We start from the raw sequence: 16,579 nt of genomic DNA, 5'->3' as shown, positions 1-16,579 counted from the left end.
GGGAAGACCACATTGTTATGGTGTGACTAGTAAACCCAAATCAAAATTGCAACCAAAATCTTGATCATCAAACAACCCAAATCAACCATCAACAACAATCCAAATCTCTTCAAGAACACCTAGTCCGCCACCCAAACCAGCCAAGCCAAACACGTTGGAGCTGGGTTTTCAAATTTTTAATTTTTTTTTTTTTTTTTTTTTTTTATATTTTTCATTATAATCATTTTTAAAACAATTTGCCAAACGCACGCTAACCATTTAAAAAAAAAAAAAAGACAGAAAGGTTACCCAAAGCCTTCTAGCAGTCGAAGAAAAAGGTTTCTGAACATTACCTACCATGGTAAGTTATTTCCATTTTCGGAAAGACTTCTAGCAGTCGAAGAAAAAGGATCACGTACATTGTACCCTATATCTTGACAAACACGTCAGTAAAAGTTATATTATACATCTTTTCAAACTTGTGAAGAAACCTAAAACCAATTTATTTTATTTTTTTAAACTTTTTTATTTACTAAAATGCAAAGCGGATTTTATCACACGCAAACTGTGAATTTACTACTACTCCAACGGCCAAAATCACACCACAGACCACAAGCCGGCGGGGTGAATGTAGAAAAATATTATAATTTTTATTATATTTTTTTTTACAAATTGTTAAAAAATTAAAACAACAAAATTTAGTAGATAAATTTATTTATTTAATGACACTTTTTTTTTTTTTAAACAATTCAATCTTATTTATTAATAAACGAACATAAAGTTCAAACGATACAGAGCAAAGCTCTGAAACCACTATAGCTAAAATTACGAGATTATAAACTTCAAAGATGATGTATTATATTCAAAACTTAAACAAAATTTGCGAACCTATGATTAATTTTCAAATTAAATCATGGATTTGTGCTAAACAGACTCAAACCAATGCATAAGTAGTTCTTATTTTTTGGTATTGAGAACAGAGAACCCCAAGCCAAAACTCATTCTTCACGACCCAAAAGTCAGGATAATGTTCACATTTATAAACCAAAGGTCTAGACCAAATCAACTATCCCGAAGGAAATCAAGCGGGTAGATCGAGAGAGAGGACCGAGTATTATTACAAGCAAAAATAAAACTAATACAAGAAAACAAAATAAGACATAAAGAACAAAAAAAGAAAAGTCAAGGAAATAACTAACATAAAAAAGCACACTAAGAGGATGCCGGAAAAAAGAGTCAATGGCGCGCTCGCCGGAAACTGAATTTATCTATCTATACATCAATTTATAAAATAAATTGTAATAAAGTATAGATAACTTGATCCAAATTACTTGGCATAAAGCGATATTACACCTTTCCACGTGTGCTCCACTCCAGAGATGAAAAAAGTCTTCCCAATAAATTTTTTTTAATGGAAACTTCTAGCATAGCTCTTTATTATTGAATTTGTGTAATTTATATGTAGATCTCACGAATTTCACAATAAATCTGTAAAAAAAATAAAAAATAAATAAGAGATACGTAAGAAAATTACATTAAATACATCTCTAGTTCTATATATTACATTTTTATCTTATAAATATTTTGTAATATTGTCAACTCGTGTTAGTTTTAATTAATTCTTAATTTTTTTAATAATGTTAAAAATTATATTTTTATTTTATAATTATTCTACATTATTGAGAGCTGGTTGAGATTGATACGCTAGTATTGTGAGATAAAAATGTAATTTTTAACAATTTTCTTTTAAATAAGAAGCAATGACTTTTAAATCGGCATTATAAGATAATTATGAAGTAATTTCTAGCTTTTATCTTTGCTTAATAACTTAATCCAAATGCTTAGATAAAATAATAATAACTTAACCCAAATTACTTGCTATGAAAGGATATTCCGTACGGTAGCTACAGTGCTACACAGTCCCACCATTACTCTTGTGCACCTAATCACTATTAGAAAAGTCTCCAGTCCACAACAAAAGCTACATTTGGTAACTCATACGTGGGCCCAAATCGTAGATATCCGAAGTCGGATTCCCCACGTGGCGCAATCATACTGGCTAGTCCCCCGTATATGAATTGGTTACCTCCGTGAACGCCCTAGCAAGCAGTTGAATCGCTCTTCTGCGCGATTTGTCTTTCATTGCAAGCGTGAGTTTGCTTTGATTCCCTTTCTCTCTCTCTCTCTCGCTCACACTCACTGTCTCACATTGAGTCATACTTTGGAGGGAGAAAAAGAGAGAGGAAAATAAAAGGGAAAGCGAGGAAGCTTCAGCTGAGCTCCACAAATCTGGTAATTCAGATTTTGTTTATTTAGAGCAAAGATTGGTTTGTTTTTTTTATTTGGATTATTTTGATGTCTAGTTTCTCAGATTTTCTATGCTTTGTTTGGTTGCTGAGAAAATTCGAGGTCGATGAAGGGTTTTTCATTTTTGTGTTAAACCCTTGTCGTTTTCGTTAATCGGGACGTAAATCGTGCAGAACATTTACTTTGTCTGATGATTGTTTGGTTGAGTTGAATTAAAACAACAAGGAAAAGACAGATTCGATTTTTTTATTCTGTTTTCTTTGATTTTTTCTAGTTTTAGATAGAGAGTTAGGGGTTTCAATATCTCATATGTACGAATTTGAATAATCAGATTGTGATAACCTAGGTTGGGTTGCATCATTTCAGGTGACACCACTGAAAACATCCTATTTATTTATTTTCATTTCTTCAGGAGTACTGTCATCCTCACTGAGTATCAATGGGAAAAGGAGCGCAAGACTATGGAAAAGGAGAGAAATTTGATACGGGATCTTCGAACCAAGAGACGTTTCCTGCGTGGGCAAAAGAGATTCACGAATGTGAGGAGAATTACCAAGTGAACCGCAAATCTGGATTATCGTCGGAAGAAGTTGAAAAGCGGCGACAGCGCTATGGTTTCAATGAATTGGAGAAGCACGAGGGCACATCGATTTTTAAACTGATATTGGAACAATTCAATGACACTCTAGTGAGAATTCTGTTAGTTGCGGCGGTTGTATCGTTTGTGCTGGCTTGGTATGATGGAGACGAAGGTGGTGAAATGGAGATTACGGCATTTGTGGAGCCACTTGTAATTTTCTTGATCTTGATTGTGAATGCCATTGTTGGAATCTGGCAAGAGAGCAATGCAGAGAAAGCATTGGAAGCTTTGAAAGAAATTCAATCTCAGCAAGCCACAGTGATAAGGGATGGTAAACGGGTTGCTAATTTGCCCTCGAAGGAACTTGTTCCGGGTGATATTGTGGAGTTAAAGGTTGGTGATAAGGTACCAGCAGACATGCGGGTTTTGAGTTTGGTAAGCTCGACAGTTAGGCTTGAGCAGGGATCCTTGACGGGTGAGAGTGAAGCAGTGAGCAAGACTGTTAAGGCTGTACCTGAGGATTCGGATATTCAGGGCAAGAAATGTATGATTTTTGCAGGGACGACTGTGGTGAATGGACATTGTATCTGCTTGGTTACTGAGACGGGTATGAATACGGAGATAGGGAAGGTGCATTCACAAATTCATGAAGCAGCGCAGAGTGAGGAAGATACGCCATTGAAGAAGAAATTAAATGAGTTTGGGGAGGCTCTAACGGCAATTATTGGAGTGGTTTGTGCTGTGGTTTGGCTTATTAATGTGAAGTACTTTCTCACTTGGGAATATGTTGATGGGTGGCCGAGAAATTTTAAGTTCTCGTTTGAGAAGTGTACGTATTACTTTGAGATTGCAGTGGCATTGGCAGTTGCTGCCATTCCGGAAGGTTTGCCAGCAGTTATCACAACATGCTTGGCTCTAGGAACACGAAAGATGGCTCAAAAGAATGCACTTGTAAGGAAGTTGCCAAGTGTTGAGACTCTAGGTTGTACAACTGTGATTTGTTCTGATAAAACAGGCACTCTGACTACCAATCAGATGGCAGTGGCGAAGCTTGTGGCCGTTGGTTCTAGGCCTGGTACACTCCGACCTTTTGATGTGGAGGGGACTACATACGATCCTTTTGAGGGTAAAATACAGGGCTGGCCAGTGGGTCGAGTGGATGCCAACCTTCTAATGATCGCAAAGGTGTGTGCTGTGTGCAATGATGCAAGTGTTGAACAATCTGGGAATCATTTTGTTGCAAATGGAATGCCCACCGAGGCAGCATTGAAGGTGAAATGAGTACCTTAACTACTCTTTTTTTTAACCTGGATATAGTGTTAAAATATGGGTTTCTATGTTTAAAGTAGTAGAATGTTTTATCTGCTCAATGATCCTAGGGCTTGCATGAAAGCAAGGGGAAAAACTGAGATACTAGCACCTGAGTTGTTGTGGTGGTCAAAACCTGCATACTATCAGTTAAAAGATTAGTGTTAGAATCCAATCTTTTTAGACAGCAGGAGCACCTAAATTTAGGTTCACAACACTGCTTTGCTCTAGTTGTGCTGCTTGTTTGTCACTATACTGCATACTACAATTGTACTGTCAAGTATTTTCTATAAAGCACTATATTGGTTAAGGATCAATGTTTACTACAACCTGTTGTTCTGAAGTCACTGCACAAACCTTAGCTAGTGCCTGGACAAAGTTTCCTTAATGTTTGTGATATAGGTTCCTTATCTATGCAGTTTCTTTGTCTTTTCAGGTGCTGGTTGAGAAGATGGGACTTCCTGAAGTCTCTGATACTGGTTCTTCTTCAGGTCATGGTCATCCACTACGTATGTATCTGATATTTGAATAGTTTATTGTTTCATTTTTCGTTACTCTGCTGGTGACATGCTTTTGAAAGCTCTTTTTGTTTTTGTTTTTTCATGAAAGGTTGTTCTCAACTCTGGAATGAAAAGGAGCATCGGATTGCTACTCTAGAGTTTGACCGCGATCGTAAATCGATGGGTGTTATTGTGGATTCCATCTCAGGGAAGAAGTCATTGCTAGTAAAGGTACATTCCCCAATCTCTTTCAGAGTTGCAGTTATATTTGGAGCTCTATACCTTCTTTTCTTTTTTTTTTATGATAAGTAATGAAATAGTTTATTGAAATTGGGAGCTCTCACAAGCCCAAAACCCAAGCAACAACAAAAACACCCGCAACCCCAAACCCACGAGACAACAAATCCCCAAACCCTCAAAAGCTAATAAGCGTGGGCCTTGCCTTTCCCACTCCTAGATGATGCTCCCTTCGCATCATAGTTAATAGAGCATTCCATATTCAGAAGCTCCCTACTGCCCTTACCCTTCTGAGGGGATATTGTGGAAGCATATTGTGGAAATGGTTTTGGAAATTTGCCACCATATATATATATATATATATGCAGTCTTTTTTTGTTTGAAACTCTACAGTGCATTAAGAAATCACCAAACCTCTAAGCATAAGCATATACATATTCATTCATAACCATTTACATCACTTCTTTGCACTACCCATTATGCTTACATATTTACACTTATCTTCAAAATTCACATAGACTAACAATATACAAAAGGGGCATGCATGCCATCCAACCCAAATGGGGGTGCAATGAGAGAGAATTTTCTGCTTATTGAAATACCAGAGCTGAAAATCCATACCAACTCAAATACTTGATTTTCTTTCATACGTCAAATAGCTGAAATCAGTCTAAAATATTGCTCCCTCTCTTATAATCTTTATTGGTATAACAAATGCTGAAAAGTAATGTTCTGAAACAAAATCATACTTTTCTAAACTTGCAGGTATAATACTGAAAACTGTATTATGCTAAATGTTTTCTCTACTGAGTTTTTATGCTAACTATACTAGTCTTTCCCCTGTACAACCTTGGGTTGATGCGCCTCTCTGAGGCATCTAAGCACGCTTGTGGGTACAAGACGTACTAAACTAATTGGGGAGACACACCCTGACCCATGAACCTTTGACTATGCTGATGCCACGAGTGGCACACTGCCATGACTATGCTAACGTCAATAGGACACCATCCAGGACTATGCTGATGGGGTGGAGCACCCAAAAGATGGAGTCCCAGGTGGTAGCCCACACCCTCGTGTGGTTCCATCTGCTACTAGTAATTAATAACTTTTCGCACTGTATTGGCTACTTACTTTCTCTATTGCCGTAGGGTTAATCATACTTACTGAACAAACATGTTTTTCTTACTATTTGTTCTCTTTAAAACATAATACTGAAAACTTTCAAACTAACTTAGCAGGTGCTTTTGTTTTTTGTTTTACTATTAAAGTCTTCTTTAAAGCCTTTTCTCAAAAGATGTTCCTTTAAAACCTTTTGTTTGCGTACGACACCCTGATTTTTTGCATGGAAAATCCATATCATCTTTGTAACTTGCGTTGCTTGTTTTTATGCTTTGAACCGGTTTCAAGTTAGAGGATTAATCTGGCTATATCAAAGTTGGTCCCTATAGGCAATGTCATTAATGTTGAAGGTTCATCTAGCATTTTGGGTTGTAGGGTATCTTCTTTGCCTATGAAATATTTAGGTCTTAGCGATTTAACCAATTCCGTGTAGGAAAACTTCCGAGGGTGCGGTATACGGGACCGGGGTTTACTTTGAAGGGGTGGGTCCGAAGGGCCCTGCCTTGGAGATGTTCCTTGACATTAAAAAAAAAAAATAATGAAATACTTTGGTCTTCTCTTGGGAGCTTCGTTTAAGGCAAAATCTATTTGGGATGACATTATTGAGAAGATAGAACGCCACTTGGGTGGATGGAAAATGATGTACGTGTTAAAAGGGTGAGAGGTACCTTGATTAAAATCACTTTATCTAATCTACCTACTTACCTCATGTCTCTTGTTTCGGTTGGTGTTGCCAATCGGATAGAGAAGTTGTAGCAAGATTTTTTGTGGGGGTGGCATTGGTGAAGAGTTCAAATTCCACTTGGTTAGCCAGCCTAAGGTGTGTACTCCAATTTCTGAAGGAGGATTGGGGTTTAAAATTTACTTTTGTTCAATGTGGGACAAAAACAATTGAGAAGAAAAGTTGAAGAAAGAGAGAAGAAGCAGGTAAGAGAAGTAAGAGAGGGAGAAGAACAAAGCAACGGTAGAGTAAAGAAACGAGGGAGAAGACAACAACAATTTGATCAAATTTTAATTGACTAAAAACTTATTATCACAGTACAAAGTTATGTTTAAATAGCCTAGGGATTAAACCCTAACCCTAGCGATACTTGGGTTGATAGCCCACTAAAATAACATAAAGCCCAACTAACTTAACATAACCCAAAGTTTGAAAAATAAAATAACATAACACTGAAAAAATAAAATAACATAACAATAAAATGTGACATAATCAAAAGTGCCCAAAGTAAAATTTCCAGCTCTCAAGGCTGTTGTCCTTTGATATTAGGGTCCATACATGTGTAATCATTGGCTTGTATTTGGTGTCCACATCACGAGCTCTTTTGGGGAAGTTGCTTTGGTGTTATGCTCTGAGAGAAAGGCCTTATGGAGGGTGGTTGTAGATTCTAAATATGACAGCTCGTGGGGTGGGTGGTGTTCAAATGAGGTCTATGGGTCGTATGGGGTAGGGCTTTGGAAAAATGTCAGGAGGGGCTGGAGAGAGCTTTCTAGTTATACTAGATTTTGAGGTAGGTGACGGTTCCAAAATTAGATTTTGGCATGATTTGTGTCATGGGGATCAAACTTTTAAGATCCCTTTTTCGACTTGTTCAGTATCTCCCGATTCAAGGAAGCTACCGTAGTAGATCATTTGGATCTTTCTAGTGCCTCTTTGATGTAGATCAGAGGGCTTCGTCTGCAACTTCGTCTAGAGCCTGTCCGGATGAGGAGAGTGAAGGGTCTTTTCAAGAGCCTTGTCTGCAAGCTCATTTGCAACCGTCCGGACGCGAGTAATCCTGAGAGCCTCGTCTGGAGTCTCGTCCGAAGACTGTCCGGACGCCTATGTTTATTTATAGTGTTCATTTTTTATTTTAGTGACCGTCCGGACGGTGTTATGTTCCGTTCGGACGGCCATCGTAGACTTACAATCCGACTTTATTTCGTATTTTTATTAGGTTTAGGGTTTGGGGGCCTATATATACATTTTTATAGACCCTAGAATGAAGCTTTTGATTATATTTGAGTTTTTATCAATAAGAAGTCTTAGAGTTGAGTTTCTTCATTATTTTCCTTCAAACCCTAGATAGACTCTAAAGTTTTGAAAAGATTTCTTAGATCTTTGATAGACTTAAGATCTAAGTTATATTTATCCCTTCTTCTTGCGGTTATTCTTTGCATCCCACGACGTCACGCTGCATTACTCTCATTAATGGAATGTTAACTTTCTTAAAGCAACTCACAATTGGGAGGTGGATCTCTTTACATTGTTCTTCAATTTGTTTTATTTCTTCAGATTGAGACGGGGTGGGGAAGACAAGCTTTAGTGGGTATCTTCTAAGAGAGGGTTGTTTGATGCAAGATCATATTGCAATGTTGTTCCCCATAATATTATTCATTCCCCTTAGAGGAGTATTTGGCAGAATCATGTTCCCTCGAGAGTGATATTCTTTCTTGGTCGGCCGCATTAGGGAAAATCATCACCATGGATAACCTTAGGAAGAGACATGTCATTGTAGTTGATTGGTGTTGCATGTGTAAGAAGAGTGGAGAGTCACCGGACACTTTATGCTTCAGTGTGAGATTACCAGTGCTCTTTGGAACACAATCTTCAGTAGTGTAAGGCTGGTTTGTGTGATTCCTAGTCGAGTGCTAGACCTTTTCGCATGCTGGAGAGGGCAAGTTAGTAGGATTCAATTTGACGTAGTATGGAAGATGATACCGTCTTGCCTTATGTGGTGTCTTTGGAGGGAAAGAAATAATCAGAACTTTGAGGACCTTGAGCGGGCATCAGTGGAATTAAATCATTTTTTTCTTTAAAACACTTTACCATTGGGCTGCTGTCTTTGATTTTAATATTTCTAGCTTTCATATTTTTCTAGATCTTTTCTCTTCCTCTAGTTAGATGTCTCTCTTGTAAACATCCTGTGTACTTGAGTTGTGCCTTTACGTTTTCTAATGAACTTGCAATTATTTATAAAGAAAAATAAAACTATATTCATTGGCTCATATCATGGTAAAACATCATTGCATGCTATTCTACTATGTAAATACTAAACCATATTTCATGTATAATAACTTTACTACTTTTGAAGTGGGTTTACTTACCGTGCTTTCTTAGACCCTTTTAAAACCCTCAATCCTTTCACTCCAACATCTACAATTTATCCCATGGTCAGTTGGGGTTTACTCACAAAAAGCTAAACCCTAGTCTACACTAATCACCTCTAAACCTTAATGCCTGCACATGTTCTTCCTCTTTCATTTTTTGCCCCTGTCAAGTTCGATCGAAGGTTCAGTTGAGTCATTTTGTGTCAAGTTTGATTGATTAGAACCTGATTTCGACCGATTGAAGTACCCTGACAGTAGCTCTCACGTCCGAAAACACTAAACCCTGGTCTTTTTTTTCCCACCTTTCTCCTCGCTTTGGGCCCGTTTGATATTTGGCATGATTTCGGCACAACACTATTCATCCTACTTTTTCATTTTTCCAACATTCTCTTACTTTTTACATCACATCAATCATTTTTTATTACTATTCAAATTAAAAAAATCACTACAAAACATTTTTTTTTTTTTTTTTTTCATTTTTTCATACAAAACATTCTTACTTTTTCACTTTATAAAAAAAACATTCTTACTTTTTTTTCACATCAATTAATTTTTGCTACAATATCAAACCGAAACCAAAACGAAATCATTTACCAAACGAACCTTTCATAACCTACTACACTTTTAACTACAAATCAAGAACCTTAAAACAAGCTTCCTCTATACCAAAAATCTTCCCTTTTTACAACTTCATCAACATTCAGAATAAACAGCACCAAACACACTAACTACACTTCACAACTCATCTATTTTTCAACAACACTACTACCATTATCATTCCATCGGCAATTACACAACACTACACCAATATAACAATATCACTAAAACCATAAAAACACCACCAACAAAACCATTATTACATGCACAACCCTATTCTCCCTAACTCAAAACAATTTATCAAAACCCTAATATCAAACAAAGTCTTTTCTTCACATGCTTCTCATCTCCCTCTAAGCTCCTCTCACTCTCTTCCTTACTCTCTCTCACGCCTCTCACCCTTTGCTCTCTCAGTGGTCTAGACGAATGTGGTGAAGAAAATAAGTTTTTTCTTCACTTTTGATGTTTTAAGAAGTTTCTGACGCACATTTAAAAACAAGTTAGATCGATTGAACTTAAACTTGATCGATCAAAAGGTGGCGGCTTGCATTAAATTGTCTGTCGAATCTCACCTACTTGTACGCTTGAAGGCCAGTTTGATCTATTGAATTGTACTTCGATCGAGCGGAGTCTAATAAACCAAATACTAGGCGTCCATCTTCACCTACCGCTCCATGGGGCACTGCCACATGGAGATGCCATTCTCAATCAATCTGACTTATTCTTCCAGGATATATTTGCAGCTATTTTGCACCACTGAAATGGTCTGGCGACACCACTTTTGCTATTCTAAGTATCTCTATTATGCTCTACAAATGTTTCTTGTTTTCCTATTAAAGCATAATTGAATACTTGCATCAGGTTTAGGATGACTTGAGATTACTAGGTATTCAAAATTGGTCAACTAAATAATAAAGAAATTTCTGAAAGAGAGGTAGTACTGGAGGAACTTTGAGGTGGTTTTATTCCCTTGGCTTTTTGTTAAAATTATAGATATAAATCTCATCAATTGGATGACTTAAATTTCTTAAATCAGGGACAGATTAGAGAGCTAAATGCCAGTCACATCTAATTTCACTGATGCTGATGCTGATGCTTTGTGTTAATCTTGAGCTTTGTATGCACATGCTGTTCTGTCTTCATTTTCATGTGTGAAAATCATTTCTGGATTTGATGCTATCGGAATGTGACTTATTAAGGAGAGCTAGCTGTTGCCTGATTTTCTTTTCCCTATCTGTCTCTCAGCATATTCCTGTTCTTTTTATTTTTTTGCCAGCAAATCATGTTATGCTCTCCCTGAAGCTCCTTATCACTTCTTGGAGTAATAATCTATTTAAGTAATTTTCCTTGATCAACACATGCTGTTTGGGTTTCTCTTTATTGATTTTATTTGTCTTGATGTGAACTATCTTGCCATATGAATGGTCTTGGTGTTTTATGAGTTTGTCCTTTTATTTTTTCTGTTATTCTTCTTATATGGTACTATCAAAATCATTAATTGAAGTCTAAGATGTGCCTTTTACTGGTGCTGTCATGTTACTTGTCCTATTCTTCTACTCACTGTTGTTTGTTGGATATTTTTAACTTTATTGAACACTGCTCAATGTTGCAGGGTGCAGTGGAAAATGTATTGGAAAGAAGCTCATTCATTCAGCTGCTCGATGGTTCTGTTGTTGAATTGGACCAACATTCAAGGGATCTTATCTTAGAGAGCCTTCGTGAAATGTCAACAAGTGCATTGCGTTGTTTGGGTTTTGCATACAAAGATGAACTTTTGGAGTTTGAGACATATAATGGCGATGAAGACCATCCAGCACATCAACTTTTACTTGAGCCATCCAACTATTCTTCAATTGAGAGTAAACTTATTTTTGTTGGCTTGGTTGGGCTAAGGGTGAGTTGTCTCAATGTCTATGGTTTGTTGTATGATGTAAAAGTTGTCTGTTTCTTTTCTATTCATTTTTGCTAATAATAATTTAATGATTCTTAATAACTTTCACCCTATTGTTAAAGGATCCTCCTCGGAGAGAGGTTCGTCAAGCAATTGAGGACTGCAGAACTGCTGGAATTCGTGTTATGGTTATTACTGGAGACAACAAGAATACAGCTGAAGCTATTTGCCATGAAATAGGTGTTTTTGGGCCTCATGAAAATATTAGTTCAAAAAGCATAACAGGAAGAGAATTTATGGATCATCCTGATCAGAAAAATCATCTAAGACAAAGTGGAGGACTTCTGTTCTCTAGGGCTGAACCAAGACATAAACAGGAGATAGTTAGGTTGCTTAAAGAAGATGGTGAAGTGGTTGCAATGACTGGGGATGGAGTCAATGATGCACCTGCTTTAAAATTGGCTGATATTGGGATTGCAATGGGCATTTCTGGGACAGAGGTACTCTTTAATGTTTCCTCTTCTTTTCTTTTACTTTGATATCTCTGTGTTGGATTTTTTCTGGATGGAGTCATAAATTGGGTGTATGTTTCTATAAATGGCTATACTATGCAAACTGTGGTGTATACCATCATTAGGTATGCACGGATGTTGCTAACTAGTAAAACCATCCAGAGTTCTTTTGCTTCTTATTTTCATGGGAAAAATGCTGTGCGGATGCATTTATTAGGTGGGACTGATATAATTTGTTTGTTCATCAGTTAACTGGCTTATTGTTGCAACAGTGTGCAAGTACAAATGCCATATGCATGGCTATTTAGTATGAAGATACTTATATATTCAGGCCTTAAAAGGCTCGTGGTGAAATATCAGTCACTTTCTATGTTTGTACATCATTGGGCTGGTTACAAATCTTATTGTGCCGTCTGCTATTTTGTGACCATATCAAAATCAAAGAAGGGTCTAACTTAACTGCTATGTTTTTTGTTTTTCGCTGTTACTCCTGATCCCCTGCACTCATTGTAGGTTGCCAAAGAAGCCTCTGACATGGTGTTGGCAGATGATAATTTTAGTACTATAGTTTCTGCTGTAGGCGAAGGCAGATCTATTTACAACAACATGAAGGCTTTTATCAGGTTTGTTCTCCATTTAAGCAAGTTCACAGGTATAACAGGTTTAATACTCAGTAAGTGACTGCAGATTTTGGTGATATAAGATGTGTTTTTCAGTCAGTCCCCTAACTATAAACTTCTTGTTCAAGAGGCTTAAGCACAAAACTTATCTATGTTGGCAATATTTCTTTTGTTTTGTGTGAGTTTATGTTGGGGAAGGGGCTGCTGGAAAGTGGTCAAAGCACTAGACTTTACTGACCAAGCACATAGGTGCCTGCTCCTTTTGAGGGGTGGCGGTGGTATTTAAAATTTTGAAAACTCTGGTAACTGCCTTGTCTTTAATGTGCCATAAAATGAAAAAAATGAGTGATTATAGTGGACGCAGTTTTTAGTGTTTAGTATACATTTGAAATGTCTGGGCATGCAACAACTTGTGTAAGGGAAACTGACTAATAGTTACCTAATGGAAGCCTCATTGACAATGAAATTGAAGGGAATTGCATCTCTATTCTGACAGAGCATTGCAGACATGAGTTCATAATGTTTCCAAACTTGTTACATGTTTGTCTAACATATGCTGGAGTTGTTTAGTGGTTCGACTTCATTGTCACACCACCATCATTCGATTCATTCACTAGCCAGAGCCATGCCAAAGTTGGATCCAACTTCGATTGAATTTGTTCACAGAAGATTTTTGTCAAATTCTGTTTGGTTTGTGTTTATGCAACTCATTTCTTAAACAAGTTACTGTTTTGTCTTCCCTCCCTCCCCATTTATAACTGCAGGTACATGATTTCCTCAAACATTGGTGAGGTGGCCTCAATATTTCTGACAGCTGCCTTGGGTATTCCAGAAGGCATGATTCCTGTTCAGCTTCTCTGGGTCAATCTGGTTACTGATGGACCCCCAGCGACAGCTTTGGGATTCAATCCTCCCGACAAAGATATAATGACGAAGCCCCCTAGAAGAAGTGACGACTCATTGATCACTGCATGGATTTTATTCCGCTATCTGGTATTTCAATTACATGCATTTTCACAACAGATAACTTTTTATTTATTTTTTATTCCTATTCTTGTGCTGTATTGGATTGGATTTTATTTGGAATTAACTCAAACAGCTGAACCATATACCTAACCTGTTCAGGTGATCGGGCTTTATGTTGGGATTGCAACCGTTGGGGTGTTTATCATATGGTACACGCATCACTCATTCATGGGCATTGACTTGAGCAAAGATGGTCATAGTCTTGTGTCCTACTCTCAACTTGCTAACTGGGCTCAGTGCCCTTCTTGGGAGGGATTTTCACCGTCCCCGTTCACGGCTGGGGAACAGGTGTTCAATTTTGATTCAAATCCATGTGATTACTTCCAGTCTGGGAAAATCAAAGCTTCAACTCTCTCCCTCTCCGTCTTGGTTGCCATAGAGATGTTCAATTCTCTTAATGCCCTCTCTGAGGATGGGAGCCTATTGACGATGCCTCCATGGGTCAACCCGTGGCTCCTCCTCGCCATGTTTGTCTCATTTGGCCTTCACTTCTTAATCCTTTATGTGCCATTTCTGGCTCAAGTGTTCGGCATTGTTCCGCTCAGCCTGAACGAGTGGCTTCTAGTGCTAGCCGTCTCTTTGCCGGTGATTCTAATTGATGAGGTGCTCAAGTTTGTAGGGAGGTGTACGATTGGATTGCGGACTTCTAGTGCAAGAAAATCTTCAAAGCACAAAGCAGAGTAAGGGACTACATATACAAAAGACCTTAATTGGGTCCGTCGTCCCATCTATAACCCTCTCACCCTTTTAAAATGGCAAGGGTTGGCCTGGACCTGATATTTAATTGGATTATTGAAAGACTTGTACTACCTTTGAAGTAGAAATTTCTGTGACAAACTGATTAGATCTAAAGTTATAATTTTCATGCATAAATTGCTCTGGTATGTGGACAATTCTCCGCATGAGGCCCCCATTGTTCCTACAAGCTGCCTACTTAGCATTCCCATCCTGCTAGACATAAACAAATGTTATGAGTTAAGTTATATATATATTTTTTTAAAGCTAAAATCAAGAACCAATTTATTGAGTGAGATGTGAATATTTTAAAACATTCTCATTTGGTTAATTAAATGTTTGGGAAACAGTCTTTTGCCCTCTTGAATTACAATGCATTTTTACTTGTTCTATAAACTATTAACTGTGACATCCGACTCCATGAATAACTCATTGTCACTTAGATTGTTTGAGTTAATTCCTTTAATTGTTGGAATGAGCCTTTAACTGACAGAAAAAAAGTTTTAAGCACAAAATATTAGTTTATTTGACCATTTGAGTTAATTCTTTTAACTGTCAAAATGGGCCTTTAGTTGATAGAAAAAGAGTTTTGAGCACAAAATTATAGTTCATAGAGTTCAAATGTCACAATTAATAGTTTATGAGAAAAGTGCTAATGGGGTAAAAAGTAATATTCCATAAATGTTTATTTGACTAGTCTAAAAGAAGTATTTAGCTCAATAATTTGGAAAAAAATTTTGGTTAAGCTATTATGCTCAAAATCTTGATGAATGTAAATTTTAGAGGACATGAGAGATAGAGAAAGAAAGAGAGGCACAGAACCCATGGATTGAAGAAGCTAACAAAACTAAAAGTTTCCATTAATATTTTTAATTGCAATTCAGAGGTGGAATTACAGAGAAAGCCGACTACTACAACTAGAACAAAAAAAAAAAAAACCTAAAACAACGCTACCCATCCAATTTTTTTTCTTGACAGCAAGACTTTTCACAGCATAAACCCTAACCCCCAAACCCGTACAGAGTCCTGCCCTGCCTCTTGAGCGCGTACACGACGTCCATGGCCGTCACGGTCTTCCTCCTCGCGTGCTCCGTGTAGGTCACAGCATCCCGAATCACGTTCTCCAGGAAGATCTTGAGGACGCCACGCGTCTCCTCGTAGATCAGACCGCTGATTCGCTTCACTCCCCCTCTGCGAGCCAGTCGGCGAATCGCCGGCTTGGTGATTCCCTGGATGTTGTCACGCAGGACCTTACGGTGTCGTTTCGCTCCACCCTTCCCCAACCCCTTCCCTCCCTTTCCACGCCCCGACATTTTCAATCACCTAAAATCACAGAACAAAATCTGAAAACCCAAAATTAGTCAGACAGCTACAGAGAAACCCCAAACCATCCAAAGGTTAAAGCGAGCCGACAATACCTGAAACTGGGGATTCTTTGGCCAAGCCTGCGAATAATGCGTGGGAGTGGTTAATAAATATAAAGAGAAGATTGGTTGATTGTGGATGTTATGAGTCGTTGATAAATTTGAAAGGGACGGTTGAGATGTGAATTTGATTTATGTGGCGCGGATCGATGACATGGACGGATGAGTGGTTTTTCCGAGGAGGTTTTACAAATTGGATTGAACTGGAATTTACAGACCGAAAAAAGTAGGCGGCTAAAAAAAGTCACTTAATTTTCAGACTTTTTATATTATATTAGAGAGCCCCTACTATCAGATAATACTATTTTTGTAGTTTCTAATTATTATATAACACATTTAATTAAAGAAAAATATAAAAATAAAAGTGAGAATAATCATATTAAATCAAAGAAAAAAAAACCTGTAGTCGGCAAGACCCAACTGTGAGTTTCGCCGAATCCACGTGGGAGTCTCATCGGACCCACGATGTGGGTCTGGCCAACGGTGAACACCTCAAACCCCGCCGGCTGTGACCCTTTATTACCATAAAATTTAGTGTATTTTGGTCTAACTTATTTTTGTTCACTTTTTATGCTTTTGTTTATGTGACGATTATTAATTGAGAGCTGTAAAATGGGTGTTATCAGGATACTCACGATAAAAAGTTTTTTCATC

The 16,579-nt window shown here is 37.6% G+C and overlaps 2 protein-coding genes across 2 annotated transcripts; one reads left to right on the top strand and one right to left on the bottom strand.

Moving 5' to 3' along the window:
* Positions 1-2,072: 2,072 nt before the first annotated feature.
* On the top strand, positions 2,073-14,659 carry LOC132163254 (calcium-transporting ATPase 1, endoplasmic reticulum-type). The gene is made up of 9 exons (XM_059573465.2): positions 2,073-2,271; positions 2,699-4,138; positions 4,611-4,683; positions 4,784-4,905; positions 11,330-11,611; positions 11,731-12,108; positions 12,634-12,743; positions 13,505-13,733; positions 13,866-14,659. The coding sequence occupies exons 2-9, from the start codon at positions 2,726-2,728 to the stop codon at positions 14,448-14,450; spliced, it is 3,192 nt and encodes a 1,063-aa protein (XP_059429448.2). The 5' UTR covers positions 2,073-2,271; positions 2,699-2,725; the 3' UTR covers positions 14,451-14,659.
* Positions 14,660-15,330: 671 nt separating this feature from the next.
* On the bottom strand, positions 15,331-16,002 carry LOC132163278 (Histone superfamily protein). Its single transcript, XM_088519316.1, has 2 exons — positions 15,920-16,002; positions 15,331-15,844 (listed from the first exon to the last, which is right to left on the bottom strand). Exon 2 carries the CDS (start codon positions 15,812-15,814, stop codon positions 15,503-15,505), a length of 312 nt encoding a protein of 103 aa, XP_088375442.1. The 5' UTR covers positions 15,815-15,844; positions 15,920-16,002; the 3' UTR covers positions 15,331-15,502.
* Positions 16,003-16,579: the final 577 nt, after the last annotated feature.

This window comes from Corylus avellana, chromosome 8 (assembly GCF_965113065.1).
Source record: "Corylus avellana chromosome 8, dhCorAvel1.hap1.2, whole genome shotgun sequence".
NCBI lineage: Eukaryota > Viridiplantae > Streptophyta > Magnoliopsida > Fagales > Betulaceae > Corylus > Corylus avellana.
The sequence above is the reverse complement of the archived record's forward strand: the minus strand, read 5'-3'. Positions and strand labels throughout refer to the sequence as shown.

Excerpts from the sequence above, each read along its gene's own strand:
- LOC132163254 (XM_059573465.2), top strand. The coding sequence starts at position 2,726 with ATGGGAAAAGGAGCGCAAGACTATGGAAAAGGAGAGAAATTTGATACG. Across the intron at positions 4,906-11,329 it reads AGAAGTCATTGCTAGTAAAG|GGTGCAGTGGAAAATGTATT; the intron begins GTACATTCCCCA and ends TCAATGTTGCAG. Across the intron at positions 13,734-13,865 it reads GGATTTTATTCCGCTATCTG|GTGATCGGGCTTTATGTTGG; the intron begins GTATTTCAATTA and ends TAACCTGTTCAG.
- LOC132163278 (XM_088519316.1), bottom strand. The coding sequence starts at position 15,814 with ATGTCGGGGCGTGGAAAGGGAGGGAAGGGGTTGGGGAAGGGTGGAGCG.